Source organism: Onthophagus taurus, chromosome 6 (assembly GCF_036711975.1).
Source record: "Onthophagus taurus isolate NC chromosome 6, IU_Otau_3.0, whole genome shotgun sequence".
Lineage (NCBI taxonomy): Eukaryota > Metazoa > Arthropoda > Insecta > Coleoptera > Scarabaeidae > Onthophagus > Onthophagus taurus.
Genome location: NC_091971.1, coordinates 32,855,219 through 32,879,518, shown reverse-complemented (window position 1 = coordinate 32,879,518; position 24,300 = coordinate 32,855,219). Strand labels below are relative to the sequence as shown.

General features: G+C 31.7%; 1 protein-coding gene and 1 long non-coding RNA gene across 12 annotated transcripts; both read right to left on the bottom strand.

Annotated features, from left to right (window-relative positions):
- Nucleotides 1-3,176: 3,176 nt before the first annotated feature.
- On the bottom strand, nt 3,177-4,916 carry LOC111418796 (cuticle protein CP14.6-like). The gene is made up of 3 exons (XM_023051466.2): nt 4,827-4,916; nt 3,602-3,729; nt 3,177-3,534 (listed from the first exon to the last, which is right to left on the bottom strand). The coding sequence occupies exons 1-3, from the start codon at nt 4,836-4,838 to the stop codon at nt 3,270-3,272; spliced, it is 405 nt and encodes a 134-aa protein (XP_022907234.2). The 5' UTR covers nt 4,839-4,916; the 3' UTR covers nt 3,177-3,269.
- Nucleotides 4,917-20,932: 16,016 nt separating this feature from the next.
- Nucleotides 20,933-23,054, bottom strand: LOC111416708 (uncharacterized). 11 transcript variants are annotated; one of them, XR_011640546.1, is made up of 6 exons: nt 22,955-23,054; nt 22,769-22,901; nt 22,259-22,709; nt 21,431-22,177; nt 21,254-21,371; nt 20,933-21,190 (listed from the first exon to the last, which is right to left on the bottom strand). It is a non-coding gene; the product is annotated as an uncharacterized lncRNA (long non-coding RNA). The 11 variants fall into 11 exon arrangements; XR_011640548.1 differs by having other exon boundaries at nt 22,432-22,709; XR_011640549.1 differs by having other exon boundaries at nt 21,431-22,431; nt 22,485-22,709.
- Between the last annotated feature and the right edge of the window lie 1,246 nt (nt 23,055-24,300).

Here is a 24,300-nt window from a genome sequence, read left to right as displayed (position 1 = left end):
TCCTTGAAGACATGATATCTTTGAGTTCTAGATCAAGAAGTGGACTACTTATTAAGTAGACAAATAAAATTATCAAACATTTTGTTCCTAGACCCAATGTGAATACAATAAAATTGTACATACTTATATTACAATACACTGTTTCTTTTCTACTTCAACAAATAAATATCTTTACAAAACATATCGTTTGTATATCATATCGGTTTTCTGGTTCACACTTATTCACCAATACAACTCTCTATCAAACAGTTCCAATACGAAAAATTTTTTTAAATCAAATGACGTTTATACAGGATGTATCTGAATGACTGCAACAAACTTCAAGGGGTGATTCTTTAGTGAATTTTAAAGGTACTTTGATATATGAACCATGGGCGACTTCGGCTCCCCTAAGGAGCTACACCCCTTCAAAAATGGCGGAAAATTTTGGTTTATTTTTTTTTTTTCAAAAACCATGAACGCTAGGAAAATGAAATTTGGGGAGTATGTTTAACTCATAGTAGGGCATGTTTTGACCCTATTTGTACTTTCAACCTACCCTTCTAAACTACTAAACGTAACCACCCCCTTTGCATTTTTGCGAAAATTTTTTTTATGCAGATGATAAATACGTTAGAAAAATTTTACATAGATAGATGAAAGTATTCTAAAACTTTTTTATCTCTCTGAAATTTTTCCAATAACGACTAATTTTTGAGAAAAAAAGTAATAAAGCAAACACTGTCCGTTAAACAACGGGGTTGTCGATCAAAAGTTGGAATGAATTTTGAATGAAAACATCTTAGTAGGCTTTGCAATCTTTGTCAGAAATATTTTTAACGTTTAAATGTCAGTTTTTCTTACTATTATTATTGTTTTTCAAATTAATTTTTGAATAAAGTTCTATCGCATTTACGCTCGTTCACTCGACGTTTCAAAATTTTAAATAAAACAATAATAAAGTAAGAAAACGACTGATATTTAAACGTCAAAAATATTTCTGACAAAGATTGCAAAGCCTACTTAGATTTTTTCATTAAAAATTCATTCCAACTTTCGATTAACAACCCTACAGCTTAACAGTTAAAATTTGCTTAATTATTTTTTTTCTCAGAAATTATTAATTTTTAGAAGAATATCAGAGAGACAAAAAAGTTTTAGAATAGTTTTATCTATCTAACTGAAATTTTTCCAATGTATTTATCATCTTCATAAAAAAAATCTAGGCATAAATTGAACGGGGGTGGTTACGTTTAGTAGTTTAGAAAGGTAGATTGAAAGTACAAATAGGGTCAAAACGTGGCCTATTATGAGTTAAACATATTCCCCAAATTTCATTTTCCTAGCGTTTATGGTTTTTGAGAAAAAGAAATTAAACCAAAATTTTCCGCTATTTTTGGAGGGGTATAGCTCCTTAGGGGAGCCGAAGTCGCCCATGGTTCATATATCAAAGTGCCCTTAAAATTCACGAAAGAATCGCCCCTTGAAGTTTGTTGCAGTCATTCAGATACAGCCTGTATATACTTATATTACAATACACTGTTTCTTTTCTACTTCGACAAATAAATATCTTTACAAAACATATCGTTTGTATATCATATCGGTTTTCTGGTTCACACTTATTCACCAAACCAACTCTCTATCAAACAGTTACAATACGAAATTTTTTTTTTAAATCAAGTGACGTTTATATAGATAAATTATATTAAGTTCAAATAAAATTATTAATATAATGTTATTAATACATTATTACTGTCTATTATACTATCTATATCTCCCGATTATTATCATTTTGTTATTTTAAAGAAATGGTAAAGCGAAACTCTGCTGAAATTTAATATGTATTAGCTTTTAATTTGTTTCGTTTATTTATATTTAAAACTCTAATTGATATAGAAACAAATAGAATGCTTTTAAGTAAATTTTATTTGCGGGAATAAAAATACTTTTTAATAACTTTTTTGTAATTCGCGTCTTTTTATTAATTTATAACTTTAGAATACGCAGTTTTCGAAAAAATGTTGTTTGATACACGACAGCGAAATTCTTTTGCATTCTCGAACGAAAGTGTCATTTCGCTATCTTGTATCAAAAATAACTATTAATAATTTTTTAAGATCCCTTCCAAACACTAATGACGTTATATCTCCATATCGCGTTACCCAATAGAAATATAGAATGCAATCGACACGTAGTTTTAGATACAGCCCACTCGACCGTCCTTCGAGCTTCCTCCCCTCACACGGCGATGCCCCTCAGAAACTTTAAGACCGTGTTCGAAGCCCCTTAAGTTCTGAAATTTGTAATTAGGGGCAACCCTGTAATTTCGGAAGTAAAATAAAATACAAAATTTACATATCTGATTGGTCCATTTTAGTTCCTATCTATCGCAATGTTTCTTGTAAACTAATACATATATTAATATAAATATAATAGTGGAAGATGAAACGGTAAGGTATAATTAATTTAGTAATATAAAGCAGCTAAGATATATTGCACTGCCGTGTGTATATCATATGCCCAACTTTGCTAAAAAGAATTACGACACGCACAATATCTGATTTATTTAACAATACGTATCGTACAATCATTGTGCTAAAGAGAAGCTTGCGAAGTCCATGGTGTGCAATCTTACTACTATAAAAATGTAGACCCAGGTTTTAGTACCCTCACAATCCACTGGATGACGTTGTAGACTGAATTTGTAGCAATCTGCATTATCTACACAAACAAAGCGCTTGTAGCCATAGAAAAATTTATACATATATTATGTAACGTCAAACTCAAAGGTGAAAGCAAACGTCACATTTTTGTTTTGTCGTTTGGTGTGATAACTGGTGATAACCCCGTTATATAAGCAAATATTCTTCCTTACTTTCCTTTGGCTAAGTGTTTTATATCCTTTAGTTAACTGTTAAATAAACTAGGGCTACTTTTACCACCTCTTCATAGTTTTATCCGATAGATAAATTTAGCCAATGAGAGCAATATATATTATATTTAAAATTATGAATTTTGTCTTGGAAAAACTTTAAATTCATATTTTTTTGCATTTATTTGTAAAATGTACTTGACCTCTTCAAAATAAATATATATCTACGCGGTATCCTTAGCTGCTAAGAGTAACTCGGCAGTTAAGGGTTAACAAGGTCTTTCAAAAAAAATCAATTTCTATTTTTTATTGAGATTTATTTGTTTAATAATTTCCTATATAATAAAAAATATAAACTGAAATAGAATCAAAATCTTTTTTTATAATTTTACATTCTTTGATTGTGCTTATTTGAAAGTTATCCTCCAGACAATGAAGCTAAAGCACCCGACGGAATGGGTGCAGAAAGTATTTCGGGCGCTTTGCGACTACTCGCAGCAGGGGGCAGGTGTTTACCTTCCGGTCGAAATCCATTCTCATCCGCCGTGTATGAAACTGCGTAAGTTTGGCCATCATCTCCTATATACGAATAGTATCCTTTAACCGATAACGATTCGTTTTCCTTGCCCTGATTAATAAATTCGCCTACTTCTTCTTTTAACTGCTTATCATCCTGTTCAACACTAACAACAAAAGAAAATGTTACAAAATTATTATGGTTTAAACAAACAAAACGTATAATTTTCTTACGAAAATTTATATCCGTTTTCAGTTCGTTCATTTAAATATTTGATCGTCCTTGCTCCAATATTTTGAATGAGCCGTTGGTTTTGAGGTTTAGCCGTGGTAAAGGTTAATAATCCGAGTAATAAAAAAATCTTTAACAATCGAACAAAATAAGAATTATAAGTCTAAATAAATTTTTGTAATTCGCTACGGTAATGGAAGCTATAACAGTACTCAAACGGGTACTGTAATGAGACTCCTTACAGCATCCGATACTGTAATGAGATTTTAGTAACATTTTATGGAACCAGTTCAAGTTGGTGACATTGGGTCATTAATTTTTCTAGTTGTCAATGTGACAATTTTTGTCTATGGATGTTTAAACATGTTCTTAGCATCGAATACAAAGTCTACAATGATGAGGACATTGACTCTGAGCAATTTCTCTTATTTTGGGAGGTGTACATCAAACATTTTTTTCAGGTGAATATATTTTGTGTTTTGACAGTTTCTAATTGTCAATTCAAAGTTTCTATTTTCAAGTGTTTCGGTGTTACCAACTGTTACATACCTATTTCCCTACATTGCCAAAATTTACTTTATTTTTGTTAAAAAAAAAAGTATAAAAACGCGAATTACAAAAAATAGCATAAAAAACACGTTTCATAAGCTTAAAGCACTCATTCATTAAAAAACTCGTGGCTTCGCCACTCGTTTTTCAACTTGAATTCGTGCATTTCAAGCGTGTCTTACGAAACTTGTTTTTTAATATACTATTACACATCTATACGAAAAAAAATCAAAAAAATTAGTTATTGATCGTGACATATTATGAAATAACAATATATGAAATATATTGAACATCTGAAGGTTAATTTAAACACAATTATAGGTGAAAATAAGAGGGGATCATATCGCATCATCCCACTTAAATATCTCTAACGAAACAACCTTTTCGTAAATGTCAGTGTGTAATTCGTGACTCGTGACGTAATCTTCACAAGTCGTGAACTACATCCTCAGGTTATCCAAACTTTTGTAAACATAGTTTTTATTTAACATTTCCCTCAGTATATATACTAATTAAAGGAATTGTATTTACTAGTTGTAAAGTAATCGAGTAACTTAAAAAAATCAGATTTTTCAAAAACAATAATTAAAGACATCTTTCTACAAGTTTCGGTTTGAAATTAAATTTTATTTTAATCTTAACCTTTTCTATTACGTAATAACTATTACATAATCTTACCAATTTTTTCATCGTCTCGTTGTCTTGTTTTAGTAGTAAACGCCTATTAATGCAAAACTGCACAACTGGATTGAAGAAAACATCAGCTTATTCTTCGTTTATATAGTCGTCTCTCCTTTAGGGGACAACGTTTTCTCCCAGACTTTTTTGTGATTGAAACAATACTGTTACTTAAAATGTGAGGTGAGGTGTTATCGATTCAAATATTGTTGTTTAAATTCTTTAGACATTTATACAAGTTTAATGTGGTACCTGAATTCTCACAACAATTTAGAATAAATTACATTTTAACAAACATTTTGAACCCATTCACAGAGGAAGTAATATTAGGGGAAGGTTATCTAATTTGGGCCACATTGACATTTTTCGATATACTTTCAAATTAACATAATTTATTAAACGTATAATAAAAATTTTAATGCTGAAAAATTAATTTAAAACAATTTAGATATCGATCATACTCAAAAAGGTCAAATAAGAACAACATATTATATAAATTTTAGTCTTCGGAATAACTTCCTGCACATATAACATGCACACAAATGTGACATTTCATACATTTTATCATGTTTTACCTTACAATATTTATCACACAATTCACCCTAGTAATGCGACTCGAGGTGGAAGTGCAATTATCATGTATTATACAACAAGACGATCGAAAATACTCGATAATACGAGACGTACACAGAGAAAAATGAAATGGGAAGTTTAACTAACTATGATTAGTTGCCGAAAAATTCGTTATTTTATCTAAAATCCTATGAAATTTACCTAAATATATAAGATGTTATTGCAACTTCAAATTAGATGAAATCAAATTAGCTAGTTTTACAATTATTCTAGAGGTATTAACTAAAGATTTCGTTGTTTATAGAAACAACTAAAGCAAAACGATTTGATTAAATATTGCTTGCAGAAGACTAAAAACTGATTATACAAGTTTGTAGAAGACAAACTTTACCTATTTCGCAAAACGATTTGATTTAAAATATTTTTTTAGCAGAAAAGCAAATTTTTTTCAGTTAAAAATAGAGTTTTAATTAAAACCGTGTCACTTAAATTGACCAATTTTACAATTTCCTTCCTAAAAGACTAAAAGTGGCTTGTAGCAAGTTAAATACTGGTTACAGAAGATTAAATACTGTTTGCAGAAGACTACCTACTGGTTGCAGAAGTTAATACTGCTTGTATGGGACCAGATACTGCTTGCAGGAGACGATATATTGCTCGCAGAAGTTAATAATGCTTGCAGAAGACTAGATGCTGTTTGCAGGAAACTAAAAAGTGCTTACAAAATATGAAATACTGTTTGCAGAAAACAACCTATTGGTTGTAGAAACTAATACTGCTTGTATGAGACTAGATACTGCCTGGAGGAGATTAAATATTGCTTATAGGAGGCTAAAAACTGATTACAGAAGTTTGATTACTAAAGTAGTCTGGCATAAATAAACAAAGAAAGTAGTTAAATTTACGTATAAATAGAAATATAGACCATTCGTTATTGACATGGTAAAATTACCTAATGTTGTCTAATGTAGTAGTTGTATTTTCGTATTAAATATCTAGTAATGAATTGAAAAGATAACTAATCTTTGTATCATGTGCCTAAACTAGTTAGATTTTAAGAATGCTTGCCCGATGTTTTCCTTTACGGCTACAGTGTTCTAGTCGTGTTCTGACGTGTTCAACAAGTGTACACAACGAAGTGTTCGGATTGGCTCAGTTACAATTGAAACTGCGAAATACGAGGTAGTGTGCGTCCACATTTTATACATATTTATAATGGCAGATCAAATAGTTAATGAAGCGGTCGTGCAAGAAGACGTTGTTAGTTCATTGCTTGTGGAATGGGGATTAGGTGACCTAATTGATGATTTTTTAGGTAAGTAAAATTAATTATTAGTTAAAGTCGGTAGATCATCAGAGTAATATTTCTGTTTAAACGAATTCCATTATAATATAATATGTAGTATGGTACGAACACGTAGAACGCTGGTTCGCGCTGGTTGCAAGCGGTTGTTGATAAAATGCATTAAGCCAGTATAATATAGCTTTATCTCCAGACATACGCAGGCCATAAGGATTTATCTGGATTACTTGTGCTGGCACACAAGCGCTTACAAAAAGCACGAATCAGCGTTCTACGTGTTCATACCCTTATGCAGGTTGTTTATAAAAACCAATCCAAGCATTTTTTTTCTTATTATAATTACTATCTGATTATGAATATTATTTAACTTGTTAAACCTACATAAAAATATCATTTACGGACTTGAGTTTATTTCAAATAGATCATTTATCTAAAAATTAGTTCGATTATCTATTTACCCATTAGTAAAATTAGTTCACAAGATTGGTTGAGTTATCCAATAAAGTCGGTAGTTTGATAATTGTATACGAATTTTCCATAACGAATATCAGATAGGTATGTGTATTTGAATGAAATTAACAAAGAAACGATACCGCTTGGTATTTTTATAAGACAACCTGTAAACTGGTTAACAACAGATTAGAAATGTTTAAATTTGTGATTTATTTTATAGCTAAAAAGATTGATATTGAGGTTTTTAAAGAATTGACCATATCCGATATTGACAATCTAATACCTGCTGATAAATTTGGACAACGAATAAAATTTAGAAAATGTTTGTTTCAGTGGAAAGAACAATATGTAACATTTTAATGCATGTAAATGTAACAATTTTATTTATTTATTTATATTTCCTGTATTTATTTTATTAAATAAATCATTTAAATACAGTTTTCATTTCTTTTATTTATACCTAAAATGACAGCAACAGTAGTACTTATACCTAATGTATAGTAAAAAATATATCTACTAATTCTAGTAATATTATCTAATATTATGTAAAGATTTATTTATATAATTTAGGTAACATAACTAAAAAACCTAGCAGAAACATATATATAAATGTAGTTGGAATTACTACTTATTTAGACATATCAACAATAAATTATTAGATAATTCATCTAAAGGAATTGTGATAATAGCTAATCCATTTCTTTTGGCTTTACTACATTTAAGATAAATCATTCATTCTATTTTAGTCAATCTATCTAAAGATGTAGATCAAATGAATACATAATTAGAAACAGTCACCACTAGAACATTAGTTCTTTCAAGTATATTATCAACAAATCTTCTAAATATTCGACAAAGTAAATCAACTATTTGAAAATATCTACATCAACTAATAACATTGTTAGGCTAATTTTTAACCACAAATTCTAGATGATTATGCCCAATGTTTAGTTAAATATACCCAATCTTTTCTTTCTGTGTATTTTTTTAATAAATTACATTGATTGTTATAGAAACATTCGTGGATGTCACGAAATTAATTAAATAAAAGCAAGTGACAATACTTGGTTCGTATTACAGCGATACTACAAAGGTTCGTATTATCGTTGTCCACGGGCAAATAACCACTGAAATACTCGCAATTGATCGAAAAGCGCGAATTCTTATTGGCTGTTAACGTTATGAATGAAATAGTCATTAAAAGTAATATTGACCACTATTTGAACAATACAATTAGTACTGAACATCAAACCACAATGGTAAAAGTTCAAACCGCTAGTGGCTTAATATTTGCGGCAGCAACGTCATACATATCGCCCACAGACATAATGTCAAAAGAGAATATTATCTGCAATTCTACTGCATCTTGAAAACAAATTTATACTTGGAAAAGACTTTAATGCAAAACATAATATGTCTTGGGGTTCTCGCTACATAAATACAAAAGGAAGAGAATTAAAACATGCAATAGAGGCCCTATATTGTGAGATGCTCTCCACTGGTCAGCCAACCTACTGGCCAACAGATAGAAGTAAAATTCTGGACCAGCTTGATTTTTTTATTACGAAAAATATATCGCTTAACTTCTTGCGTTGAAAATCATTGAAACATCTACCAAAACGGGCGATTACAAAACTATTACTCATAATTAATTCTGCTTTTAAACAGAAATACCTCCCAAGTAGATGGAAAGTTGCTGAAATAATAATGATACCAAAAGTTGGTAAACCCTCTACAGATGTTACATCATATAGGTCAATCTCATTATTACCCTTAATATCAAAACTACTTGAAAAATTACTATTAAAAAGACTAAAACCTGTCATAAAAGAAAAAGCCGTAATACCAACACATCTCTCGGTTCGGATGATGTAATTGATATAATTTTTTTAGACTTCACTTTTATAATTTGACATTTTAGTGTAACTATCAACCCTAAATAAATTAACTTGAGACACTGGGTGACTACTCTTAATTTGAATTTTTTCTATGTTAAAAAGATCTAGCAATTTAATATTTACTTTTAGTACTTCCTGAACTTGACCATACTGATGAAGTTTCAGATATATTTTTGAGCAGAAACGTGTGATATAGAATTTGCAGATGTTTTTTTAAATTTGACGTTGAGCCTCCTTTATATGAATATCTGGAACCGCATATGTTGCACTTGGCAATTCCTCAATCAAGACACTTGCGAAAAATGAATCCAAACTTTACTTCTTTTTGATCTGATTTCCTCCATTTCTACTGAAAATCATTAAATTATAATTGCATAGAGAAGTATATAAGTTTATTTATCTACGACTGCTTGGATAAGTCATCATTACCGCACTCATTTGAGGTGATTTGAGTTACGTAATGAAGTTCATTACCGCACTGGTTTCATTACGTAACGCATTTTTAGCCTAATCAGAACAGACTTAATTTATTGAAACGAGCAACAATACAAAAGAAAAAGTGCTATCTACTTACAGAGAAACAATACCATTTATTATAAACATTAATTGTTATGTTTTTACATTTCAAAACACTTATTCCTGATGAGTAAACATGTTGTTGAAACTGACAATTCAAAATTGTCAACAATCATTTCAAACTATTTTTATAAATGTCAAATAGACTTTTTTAAAGAAATTGATTTTTTAGTAATTTTTACAAGTCGTAGATAAAATGCTGTATATCACACGTGGGCTAGAGTATAATTACAGTACTCGTGTGATTACACGACTCGGTCTACGACCTCGTCGTGCAATTCTCCACACTCGTACTGTAATTATGTTTCTAGCCCACTTGTAATATAAATAACTATTATTTATCTACGACTGCTTGGATAAGTCATCATTACCGTACTCATTTGAGGTGATTTGAATTACGTAATGAAGTTCATTACCGCACTGGTTTCATTACGTAACGCATTTTTAGCCTAATAAGAACAGACTTAATTTATTGAAACGAGCAACAATACAAAAGAAAAAGTGCTATCTACTTACAAGGGAAGTATCAGAACTGTCCCTCACCGATTTTGTTGAAATTTGGTACAGCGATAGTATGGCCAAAAATAAAGTTTACGTATTTTTTTATACGTACTAATAAAGCCCCTGGGGCGAGTTATAAGGGTTGGAAATCGGGGCGAAATATATATATTCGCTTATAGGCTGAAAACGAAAATAGCTATCGAAATGTGGTAAATGTAAACTGATATTCATTTTCAAAGAGCTTTCCATTGATATATCACACATATGTCTGAGGCCTTCAGGGGGTAAACTACCCCTAGTTTTTTGGAATATTTTAAAAACTACCCTGTCGATTTTGGCTATATTATGTATCCTTGTAGTACGTTTAAAAATATTAATGACGTGTTTTTTCTTATTTGCCTCTGACTATCGACAGAGGGATATACAGCGAGATAATATTTTAAAATTGCAATCTCTAACCAAGTTGTCTTCCCCACGATTTATTAATGTTTTTAAATACGCGTGGCTTGCGTCTGGATATATAGAGGAGAGACCAGAACAGTTTGAAAATCTCGTGGAAATAAAAAGAAAGAAATTAAATTAATAATGTAGAATACAATTTGTAATAGTCAACCATTTCTTTGCCAGCTACTTTTTAACTCATTATTAATAAATATTTATATAACTACACTAACTTTTGTGTTATTTAAATAAAGTAAGGATAAAAAACGTTTTCTGTAGGATTATGAAAATTATTAGCGAAAATATATTTTCTACCCCAAACTTCTAACCCTTGTTCTTACAATAGTACTAACGTATAAAAAAATCATCGTCGTAAATTGCACCAAAATCGATTTTTTCGCAAAAAAATTTAATTTTTGGGGTGGTTAGGGTAGTTAACCCCAGCCACCCCTAAATGTCGTATAGGGTTTATTTTATTGCGTAAATCTTAATTTACATCTAATTAATGGTTTTCTTCAAAATATTGTTCAACAGTGTAACAGTTTATCACATTTTTCTTAAGGAAAGGGGTTATCTATCATACCCCGTAACTTTGCAGGATGGTCAGAGGCAAATAAGAAAAAACACGTCATTAATGTTTTTAAACGTACTATAAGGACACATAGTATCGCCAAAATCGACAGGGTAGTTTTTATAATATTCCAAAAAACTAGGGGTAGTTTACCCCCTGAAGCCCTCAGATATATGTGTGATACATCAATGGAAAGCTCTTTGAAAATGAATATCAGTTTACATTTACCACATTTCGATAGCTATTTTCGTTTTCAGCCTATAAGCGAATATACCGGGTGTCCCTCAAAAGTGGCTCACCCCCATATTTTTCTTTATTATTATTATTATAAGAAAACCATTTGGAATGTATAGTTAGGTCGCTAAAACGGATTATTACGACATGAAATCATTGTTTTTGTACTTCCGGTTATACCGGATGTGAGTACTAATTTCGCTATTTTTTTAAATCTATAATTTTTTTTTCTTCAGTTGGGTTGATAGTATAATTTCACATAACTTTTACTTGAAAAAATTTTCACGATCGCTTATAATTTTTGAAAAAAAAAAATTATTTTCGTTATTTTTTAACGTTTTAGTACCTTCGGAAAATGTATTACAACGTTTGACGCATAGTAGCTAGGTTAATAGTACAAACTACGCTATGTCCCTCTTGATTTGCTATTCCTCGAGCAGTGATCACTGCTATGCATTAGTTAGTGGTTCTTTTTTAATAATGGTGTAAATTAACAGTTGTATTAAATTAGTTTTAAAAGAAAAACGCTATCCAACAATTAAATTTAATTCAATTGTAAGTTCAAAAAAACTAATTTTCTAAATTTTCAAAATGCTCCTGTCTCGATTTTGACATAATTGTATCTTGCGTATTGTCGATCTAACGACTCGACGTTATTCCTGCGGAGATATTTAGGTAATACAATTTCTAACTCGATTTATTTTCTAATACCTCACGAGACCTTACTGGTGTATTATACAGCTCATTTTTGATTTTGCCCCATAAAAAGAATCTAAAGGTGTGAGGTCAGGTGATCTGACAAGGGAAGTGTCACAACTGTGTCTCACCGATTTCGATGCAATTTGGTACAGTCATAGAATGGGCCAAAATAAGGTTCGCACATTTTTTTATACGTGCGGTAAAAGCCCCTGGGGCGAGTTATAGGGGTTGAAAGTTTGGAGAAAAAGTACGTTTTCACTTATATTTTGAAAACGAAAAGTGCTATCAAAATTTGGTAAATTGTAACTGATATTCATTTTAAAAGAGCTTTCTTTTGATGTGTCACACATATAGCAGAGGGTTAAAAAGGGCGAACTACCCCTATTTTTTTGGAATTATTTAAAAACCACCCTATCGATTTTGGCGGCATTAAGTATACTTCTAGTGCGTTCAAAAATATTAGTTAAGGGTTTTTTCCCATTCGCCCTAGATCAACCCCAGCGAAGTTACGGGGGTTAACATGTAAGCACTTTTCGTAAGAATGATGTGATAAAATTGTCAGGTATTTTGAAAATACTTTAAACAAAACCGTAAATTAGTCGCACAATAAAATGTTTAGTGTAAAATAAGGCATAATACACCATATAGGGGTTGTTGGGGTTATCCACCCCCTTAAAAATTAATTCTATCCCGGGCGTTATTTGTCGATTACGGCGAAATTTGGTACTGTGTTTGTTTTATATTTGAAGTAAAAATTTTTGAAAATGGTTATAAGGGTTACAAATTAGGGGTAGTTTTTTGTTTATACCTCGAAGATGAAAACTGCCATCGTAACTGTGGTATTGTTTTTTAAAAATCTATCTATCGATGTTCCACGAGGTAAACTACCCTCATTTTCTTTAAATAATAAATATAAAACTACTAGATAAATAAGATATTTTATTTATTTATGAGTTAAAAAGCAACTGACAAAAAAAAATAGTTCAATATACCAAAGAAGTTTATTCTACATTACTAATTGACGTTTTTTATGTTCAATTAATATAATTGAATTCAATTTTAATTAATATAATACATAAAAAACGTCAATTAGTAATGTAGAATAAACTTCTTTGGTATATTGAACTATTTTTTTTGTCAGTTGCTTTTTAACTCATAAATAAATAAAATATCTTATTTATCTAGTAGTTTTATATTTATTATTTAAAGAAAATGAGGGTAGTTTACCTCGTGGAACATCGATAGATAGATTTTTAAAAAACAATACCACAGTTACGATGGCAGTTTTCATCTTCGAGGTATAAACAAAAAACTACCCCTAATTTGTAACCCTTATAACCATTTTCAAAAATTTTTACTTCAAATATAAAACAAACACAGTACCAAATTTCGCCGTAATCAACAAGTAATGCCCGGGATAGAATTAATTTTTAAGGGGGTGGTTAACCCCAACCACCCCTAAATGGTGTATTATGCCTTATTTTACATTAAACATTTTATTGTGCGACTAATTTACGGTTTTGTTAAAGTATTTTCAAAATACCTGACAATTTTATCACATCATTCTTACGAAAAGTGGTTACATGTTAACCCCCGTAACTTCGCTGGGGATGATCTAGAGCGAATGGGAAAAAACCCTTAACTAATATTTTTGAACGTGCTGGAAGTATACTTAATGCCGCCAAAATCGATAGGGTGGTTTTTAAATAATTCCAAAAAAATAGGGGTAGTTCGCCCTTCTTAACCCTCTGGTATATGTGTGATACATCAAAAGAAAGCTCTTTTAAAATGAATATCAGTTACAATTTACCAAATTTTGATAGCACTTTTCATTTTTAAAATATAAGTGAAAACGTACTTTTTCTCCAAACTTTCAACCCCTATAACTCGCCCCAAGGGCTTTTACCGCACGTATAAAAAAATGTACGAACCTTATTTTGGCCCATTCTATGACTGTACCAAATTGCATCGAAATCGGTGAGACACAGTTGTGACACTTCCCTTGTGAGAGGTTTTAACCAAAATAAAGTAAACAATCCAAATTATAATGTACAATGGACATTGTAAGTTACTATCAGCTACAGAACATTTAGTGTAAAAGAACAAAAAATAAAGAAAAAAATAAAAAATCTAAAATAATTGAATTAAACTTAATTGTTTGATCGCGTTTTTCTTTTAAAACTAATTTAATACACCATTATTAAAAAAGAACCACTGACTAAAGCATAGCAGTGATCACTGCTCGAGAAATAGCAAATCAAGAGGGACATAGCGTAGTTTATACTATTAACCGTAGCTAGGTTAATATGCGTCAAAAGTTGTAATACATTTTCCGAAGGTACTAAAACGTTATAAAATAACGAAAATAATTTTTTTTTCAAAAATTATAAGCGATCGTGAAAATTTTTTCAAGTAGAAGTTATGTGAAATTATACTATCAACCCAAGTGAAGAAAAAAAAATTATAGATTCAAAAAAATTGCGAAATTAGTACTCACATCCGGTATAACCGGAAGTATAAAAAAAATGATTTCATGTCGTAATAATCCGTTTTAGCGACCTAACTATGCATTCCAAATGGTTTTCTTATATCACCAATTATAAAGAAAAATATGGGGGTGAGCCACTTTTGAGGGACACCCGGTATATATTTCGCCCCGATTTCTAACCCTTATAACTCGCCCCAGGGGCTTTATTAGCACGTATAAAAAAATACGTAAACCTTATTTTTGGCCATACTATCGCTGTACCAAATTTCAACAAAATCGGTGAGGGACAGTTCTGATACTTCCCTTGTTAGAGAGAAACAATACTATTTATTATAAACATTAATTGTTATGTTTTTACATTTCAAAACACTTATTCCAGATGAGTAAACGTGTTGTTGAAACTGACAATTCAAAATTGTCACCAATCATTTCAAAATATTTTTATAAATGTCAAATAGACTTTTCTAAAGAAATTGATTTTTTAGTAATTTTTAGCAGTCGTAGATATATACTCGTGTGATTACACGACTCGGTCTACAACCTCGTCGTGCAATTCTCCACACTCGTACTGTAATTATGTTTCTAGCCTACTTGTAATATAAGTAACTATTATATTACAAGTGGACTAGAAACATATAAATAACTATTATATTACAAGTGGGCTAGAAACATAATTACAGTACGAGCGTAGAGAATTGCACGACGAGGTCGTAGACCGAGTCGTGTAATTACGCGAGTTTGTTTCTCTGTAAGTAGATAGCACTTTTTCTTTTGTATTGTTGCTCGTTTCAATAAATTAAGTCTGTTCTGATTAGGCTAAAAATGCGTTACGTAATGAAACCGGTGTGGTAATGAACTTCATTACGTAACTCAAATCACCTCAAATGAGTGCGGTAATCATGACTTATCCAAGCAGTCGTAGATAAATAACTATTTCTTCATATTTTTTAAAATGGATAATTTATTTTAAATTTAGACATTTACTAAATTACACCTAAAAATTAAAACATAAAAGTTCTTACCTTAAGTTACAATTTTCTTTCAAAAAGAAAATTAATCAAAAAAGAAACTTTCAATGGCTATTAGTGCTATTACACCAAGGTACTGCACTCTCAGGAACCATTATTCCTGAGAGTGCAAATCGTAAGAGTTTAATAATCAAAGAGTATAATTCCATCGTCTGGGGCTATTTATATGCTTTAATTTAGATTCGTTACTCATTTTCCCAATATACAGGTATCCCGTTAAGGGTACGGAGCGGCTGTATCTCGACAACGGTAAGGCCTATAGGTTTGAGAAAAAGATCCTTATAAGCAAAGTGGGCAAGAGAAATAGCTGGAAATTATTTTGAAGTTCGTAATTCGACCGCTAGGGGGCGTAACTGCCATTGAGAAACATAAAATTCCCGCTATCTCAGAAAGTTAGACGATGAATTATAACTTTGACAACATCATTTAGTAGCTTGGATAATACCGCATCGCTTTTGTTTTGCAATATTTCTCATATCTGTCATAATAAGGGAGGGGGAGGCCAATGCGTTTTCAAATGTTTACATTTTAATATCTCCTGGACCATTCAACTGATTTGAATATTTTTGGTCTTGTTTGAAAGAGCATTTCATGCTCTTTTAAAGGATATTTTCAGTATGACCGCTTGGTTTAAAACAAATAAGCTAAAGGGCGTTATCTGCAGCGGTTACATATGTTTGTGATTTTTGAAAGAAAGTTAAATGGAACGGTGCTATTTACTTCACAGACCCTTAATCACCATAAAATTTGCTAAATAATGTTTAAAAGCCAACCGATCAATGAAACGTCAATAATGATAATAAAACAAAATAAACCAAAACACTTAGAATTACTTAAATTTTTGACAAAAACAGCTCACTAATGTTCGAAATGCCTTCCATAAACCTCGATGCATTTATTGAATCTAGTTTCGACGAAAAAAAAAACACTGTTTAGGTCTCGGCCCTAGACACGTTTCTACCGGCATTTAGTGTTTTGTCATATTTTCCCTGGTAATTGGTTTTTCTTGAAAAGTCAGGTCGTTTAGTCTACCCAATAGTAAAATAATTTAGATAAAGGGGTGAAAGCAATGTGGGTTTTGCTCGAACGAAGAATACATACTATGCAAGTTTACACCAGCTTGTGGAGAGATGCTTCATGTATCCATGGCATTTGTGATAAAAGGTTTGAATTTACCCAAATCATATTTAAAAGTCAATGATAATTGTTCAGTCTGTTATCATAATCTGTTAAGGCCTGATGTAAAACAATATGGAGGAGATATTATTCCCTTGAGGAATCTTGTGGACAATTGTTTTCGGAGTTCCCAGATTATGTGGGATCGCATTGCGCACCAATGTGATTTACGAATTCATATAGATGTTGAATAGATGTTGCCAGTTTTCCGTAATCGCTAAGTCAATCTTAAAAACACTTCTAGAGAAAAATGTCTTTCTTTGTCGTAATTGCATTGCACATTTTTGCCATGCAGTTGCATCGTATTCGAAACATTGAAAATAAATCATCATTCGCTCTATCATACGCTTCTGCGTTAGTAAATGACATGTTTACAGTTACCATGGTTATGTGATTTGTTTTTCTCGATGAGGTAACTGGATCCGATTGATGGCACTCGAGTTTTTAACATTTTCTTCTATAACTCGAGAACTAGTGGCGATATCGAGATGCGGTTTTCACTAAAATTTAGCAAATTTTAAGGTGACTTAGGGTCTGTGAAGTAAATAGTATCGTTCCATTTAACTTTTCTTCAAAAATCACAAAAATATGTAATCGCTGCAGATAACGTACTCTAGCTCATTTGTTTTAAAGCAGACGGTCTTACTGAAAATATCTTTAAAAAGAGCATAAAATGCTCTTTCAAACAACACCGAAAATATTCAAATCGGTTGAATGGTCCAGGAGATATTAAAATGTAAACATATGAAAATGCATTGGCCTCCCCCTCCCTTATTATGACAGATATGAGAAATATCGGAAAACAAAAGCGAAGCGGTATTTTCCAGGCTATTAAATGATGTTGTCAAAATTATAGCTTATCTTCTAAGTTTCTGAGATAGCGGGAATTTTATGTTTCTCAATGGCAGTTACGCCCCCTAGCGGTCGAATTACGAAGTTCAAAATAATTTCCAGCTATTTCTCTTAGCCACTTTGCCTATAAGGATTTCTTTCCCAAACCTCTAGCCTTGTTTATAGATATACATAGTTATCCAACCGGTCGAGTTGGGTTGCTCTAGCTCGTGCTGCCTCTAACGGCAAACGAGAAAAACATCATTTATGAATGAATTGAATAAAATTGGAAATCCAACTTGTAGTAGAAGTTGTATACTCAGAATAAAAGATTAATTGAATTTATGTGATTGAACACGAAATTGTTGGGACAACCTATATAACACCAATACTTACATAAGGCTAAAACCTGTCATAAAAGAAAAAGCCGTAATACCAACACATCTTTCGGTTCGGATGATGTAATTGATACAATTTTTTTAGACTTCACTTTTATAATTTGACATTTTAGTGTAACTATCAACCGTAAATAAATTAACTTGACACACTGGGTCTACTACTCTTAATTTAAATTTTTTCTATGTTAAAAAGATCTAGCAATTTAATATTTACTTTTAATACTTCCTGAACTTGACCATACTGATGAAGTTTCAGATGTATGTTTGAGCAGAAACGTGTGATATTGAATTTGCAGATGTTTTTTTTTTAATTTGACGTTGAGCCTCCTTTATATGAATATCTGGAACCGCATATGTTGCACTTGACAATTCCTCAATCAAGACACTTGCGAAAAATGAATCCAAACTTCACTTCTTTTTGATCTGATTTCCTCCATTTCTACTGAAAATCATTAAATTACAATTACTAAGAGAAGTATATAAGTTTATTTATTTTCTTCATATTTTTTAAAATGGATAATTTATTTTAAATTTAGACATTTACTAAATTACACCTAAAAATTAAAACATAAAAGTTCTTACCTTAAATTACAATTTTCTTTCAAAAAGAAAATTAATCAAAAAAGGAACTTTCAATGGCTATTACACCAAGATTTGCACTCTCAGGAATAATGGTTCCTGATAGTGCAAATCGTAAGAGTTTAATAATCAAAGAGTATAAGTCCATCTTCTGGGGCTATTTATATGCTTTAATTTCGATTCGTTACTCATTTTCCCAATACGTAACACCAATACTTATCATAAGTCTTTTACATTGCAAGCGATTTTACTCTGCGACAATCCTCCTGGTGTCATTCGCAATGCTTCTAGCCTTCCATCTTTTAGGGTATCCCTTGCTCACCTATATTCTCTCGTCAAGTCTCGTCACACTACACTTTTTTTTAAATGTTTGCTTGTTCTGAAATACTTTGCATGTTCACTTTACTGTAATTCGTTTCTTCTTGCCAATGTTTCCTTTTCTTATTGGATATTATTATTTAACTTTATTAATCTTCTTTTATCAATTGGATCTTTTGGAAGATATCGCCGTAGGTGATAAATTGATTTATTTGCCTAATAATTATGTAATAATATTGATTGTGTTTTCATTTGTTTTTAAATCGGCATACAGTGTGTCCCCGGATTGTGTCCCCGTAAGGTATAATTGACGATAAATTTTTGAATTCAAATTCCATCTTTTGCAATTAAAGTCTGGATGTCATAAAACGAAATATAACCAAGTTTTACGTCAATATCTTCAAAGTACCAAAGTTAACGCAAGAAGTTTGTTAACCGTTGCAGGTAAAGTGGTCTTTCTGAGCAATGTACAGGGTCCCAATTTCGATGTCCGCATAGGCTATCTCCGAACCTAAAAGAGATAGCTTTAATAAAAGTAGCTTACATGTCATGATTTCGTTTTTCGAGAAAATGTTAATGCCGAAAACTCCGAACAGCTATCGTCTTTTGTTTTCGCGAGAATTCACAGGCGTAGGTAGAATTTTTTTCACATCTTTTATTTTCGAGATTTTAGACGTAACTTTATTTTTTTAAATGGAAACCATAGTTGGGTATGACCTAAAATAATTTGCTATTTTCTTCTGATAACAAATATATACAGAGTGTATCTGAATGACTGCAACAAACTTCATGGGGTGATTCTTTAGTGAAATTTTTTCTCGAAAACCATAAACGCTAGGAAAATGAAATTTAGGGAATATGTTTAACTCATAATAGGGCACGTTTTGATGCTATTTGTACTTTCAACCTACCCTTCTAAACTACTAAACGTAACCACCCCCTTTCAATTTATGCCTAGATTTTTTTTATGAAGATGATAAATACATTGGAAAAATTTCAGTTAGATAGGTAAAACTATTCTAAAACTTTTTTATCTCTCTGAAGTTCTTCGAAAATTTAATAATTTCTGAGAAAAAAAATAATTAAGCAAACACTAACTTTGAAGCTGTAGGGTTGTTAATCGAAAGTTGGAATGAATTTTGAATGAAAAAACCTTAGTAGGCTTTGCAATCTTTGTCAGAAATATTTTTGACGTTTAAATGTCAGTTTTCTTACTATTGTTATTATTTTCTTTAAAATTTTGAGCATAAATGCGATAGAACTTTATTCAAAAATTAATTTGAAAAACAATAATAATAGTAAGAAAAACATTAACATTTAAACGTCAAAAATATTTCTGATAAAGATTGGAAAGCCCACTAAGATTTTTTCATTAAAAATTCATTCCAACTTTTGATCGACAACCCCGTTGTTCAACGGGCAGTGTTTGCTTTATTATTTTTTTTCTCAAAAATTAGTCGTTTTTGGGAAAATTTTAGAGAGACAAAAAAGTGTTAGGATACTTTCATCTACCTATGTAAAATTTTTCTAATGTATTTATCATCTGCATACGAAAAATTTTAGCAAAAATGTAAAGGGGGTGGTTATGTTTAGTAGTTTAGAAGGGTAGGATGAAAGTACAAATAGGGCCAAAACGTGCTCTATTATGAGTTAAACATATTCCCCAAATTTCATTTTCCTAGCGTTTATGGTTTTTGAGAAAAAAGAATTAAACCAAAATTTTCCGCCATTTTTAGAGAAGTCGCCCATGGTTCATATATGATAGTACCCTTAAAATTCACTAAAGAATCATCCCTTGAAGTTTGTTGCAGTCTGTGGCAACCACCACAATTATAAATATAAATCATAGTAATAAGTTCTTTTTTAAACAAAAATTGTAAATCCATAGTGATACAAAAAGTGTTGTTTATTATTATTATTATAACAAAATAAAAAGTCAAGTCACGTTGTAACGAAAATTGGTTTTAATCTCTTTTTAAATTGTCCCACAAATTGGTGACTCTTCCCACAAATTGGTGGGAACAAGAACTACCCCGACATCGAAAAAGAAGTAACCCAACGTTAAGTTATAAGAACCAATAAGAACCCGACGTTTTGGAGAAAGAAGTGAAAGATTTGACGTAAATTGGAATTGTCTTCGTCGTTTTCTTCATCCAATTCTCCCCAACCTCGCACCAGTGACCGAGCCTGCTATTTTTCCACAACCACAACGACTTGGTGATACCTATCCAGCGACCATCCACGAGTCTACATCCGGATTTTTAGAGACGAAACCTACATTGCAGGTATTTCGATTACTGATAAGGGTTAATAAGTGTTGATCAGCAATATAATTATTTGAACCTAAATAAGTATCCTACCACAATCATGAATACTTCTGGTGATCAAAGCGTTGACATTGTCACCAATATTAGATTGCCTCCCTTCTGGAATGCAAATCCTGCTGCATGGTTTCACCAAATTGAAGCGCAATTCAACCTGTCAAGAATAACTAATGATAAAACAAAATATAATTTGGTAATTACGCATTTACCTACCGAGATAGTTTCGATTGTTTACGACGTCGTAGATGCTCCACCGGATATCGATTCATACTTATACTTAAAAAACACTTTGATCAATAGGCTTTCTCTAAGTGAAGAGAAACGTCTTGATGATCTCCTTTCCGGCTCTCAGATGGGAGATCAAAAACCATCTGATTTCTATAGGAGTATGTTATCGACAGTCGGTGGATCGCAAGTCGTAAGTCCAAATTTATTGCTAAAACTTTGGCAGAGAAGATTGCCCCAAACTATCTCGGTAGCGTTATTGTCTTCAGGTAAAGATGACATCAATGATTTGCTTAACATAGCCGATAAAATCTGGGATTCATTATCTTTTTCAACGACTCATTTTCCTAAAATTGAAGTCAACAAAATTAACGACGAGTCCTCTTCCAATGTGCATACAACTTCTCAATTATTACAAGCCATAAATAACCTTTCAGTTTCTATTGATAAAAACTCACAACAACTTCATCAATGGCAATCAAATATCCAGACGAGCATTAACTCTCTTGCTGCTCGACTTAACGAACCTGACATAGCAACAAATCTTTGCTATAATTGTAAGATATTAAGGTATCGATCACCTCGTCCAAGAAGTTCTTCCAGGCAACGTCAAAACCATATCTGTTATTATCATTCCAAGTATGGCGATAAAGCACGAAACTGCGAAAAAGAATGTATGTTTTATAATTCCTTTAAAGACACAAATCTTTCATCATCTTCACAGAACCAAAAAAACTGAAACAAGTTTCGCTAGAGAACAACAATTCAATAAATTCAAAACTTGATTCAAAACAATTCAATGAACGACGAACGCACCCGATAATTAATCAAATCAGTTCTCGTCTTTATGTTTACGATAACCAATCCAATTTAAATTTTCTGATTGATACAGGAGCAGACATCTCTGTGCTGCCTTATAAATTCTTTCGTAAACATAAGAGAGATACCATTTCTACATTAACGGCTGCAAATGGTACGCCAATAATTACCTATGGAAAAAAATTGTTAACATTAACATTGCAATTAAGAAGAAATTTTCCACATGTTTTCACAATTGCTGATGTCAACAAACCAATTATTGGCGCTGATTTCTTAAACAAATTCGACATTATCGTCGACATCAAAAATCGTCGTTTAATTGATAATACTACCAAATTATCTTCAATAGGTAGCATCAAAAAATCTTTTATACCAATACCCAAACTCTTCTCTATCGAAACTAAATTCACTTCTCTCGTTAAATCTTTCCCAAAATTAACTTCATCACCTAATTTTTTATCTCCAATTAAACACACAACGCAACATCGAATCATCACAAACACTCACTTGCCGTTTTGTCGTCCAAGACGTTTAGACCCCATAAAATTTTCTATCGCTAAAAAAGAATTTGAACACATGGTATCACTTGGAATCTGTCGGCCATCTTCTTCACAAGTTTCTTCCCCATTGCACATGGTGCCTAAAAAAGATTCAAATGATTGGCGGCCATGTGGCGACTATCGTCAATTGAACCTTGCCACAATACCTGATCGCTATCCATTACCTCATATCCATGACTTCAATCTGCATCTTCATGGTTGTACAATATTTTCTAAAGTCGATCTTGTACGTGCATACCATCGAGTACCTGTGGCTGAAGAAGATATTCCCAAAACAGCGATTTCAACACCATTTGGTTTATTCGAATTTTTGAGAATGCCCTTTGGCCTCAAAAATGCCGCCCAAACGTTCCAACGCTTCATGAACGAAGTACTTTCTGGTCTCGATTTCATTTTTGTCTATTTAGATGATATCCTTGTCGCAAGTAAAAACGAAGAAGACCATTTACTTCACTTATCAACACTCTTTGAGAGGTTAACCGCTTACGGTATCAATATCCAACCATCAAAATGTCTTTTTGGAGTTTCCTCTTTAGATTTCCTTGCGCATGAAATTTCTTCAGAAGGAATCCGCCCTTCTCAATTGAAAGTAAAATCTATTAATGATTTTCCAAAACCTACAAATTTAAAGGAACTTCAAAGATTTTTAGGGATGATAAACTACTTTCACCGGTTCGTACCAAATTTTTCAGAGATATTACGACCTCTTTATAATTTGGCAACTTCCCTTAGTTCCAAAACACAACTTATACTTTGGTCTCAAGAAAATTCCAATTCTTTTGTTTCGGCCAAAAGTGCTTTGGCAAATTCGATCGCTTTAGCTCATCCTTGCCCTGGTGCTGCTTTACATTTAACCACAGACGCTTCCGACACTGCTATGGGAGCCGTTCTTTCGCAAGCAGTTGATAATTTTACAGCACCTCTTGCTTTTTATTCAAAAAAGCTCACTTCTACTCAATCGAAATATTCCACTTTTGATCGTGAATTATTGGCAATTTATTCCGCCATTAAATTTTTTAAGCATTACCTACATGGAAATCATTTTACAATTTTTACTGATCACAAACCGTTAATAAATTCCTTTTTTAGTCTTTCAGATAAAACTCCTCGCCAAACCCGTTACCTAAATTATATAACACAATTTACCTCAGATATCAAATTTATTAAAGGTGACTCTAATATTGTAGCCGATGCTTTGTCACGAATCACTATTGAATCCCTTTCATCTAATTATCCATCGCCTGAGGACATACGAGCAGCCCAAGTCAAAGATGAGGAGTTAAATCATCTTCTACGCAATCAATTTTCGAACAATACTCCATACCAATTATCTCTTCAAACGGTTGCAAATACAAAATGCAAAGTTTGGTGTGAAACTTCTTTAACTTCACACAGAATTTATATTCCTAAAAATTTGAGAAAAGAAATCTTTGATAAATTTCATAATTTAACTCATTCTGGCATTCGATCAACACTTCA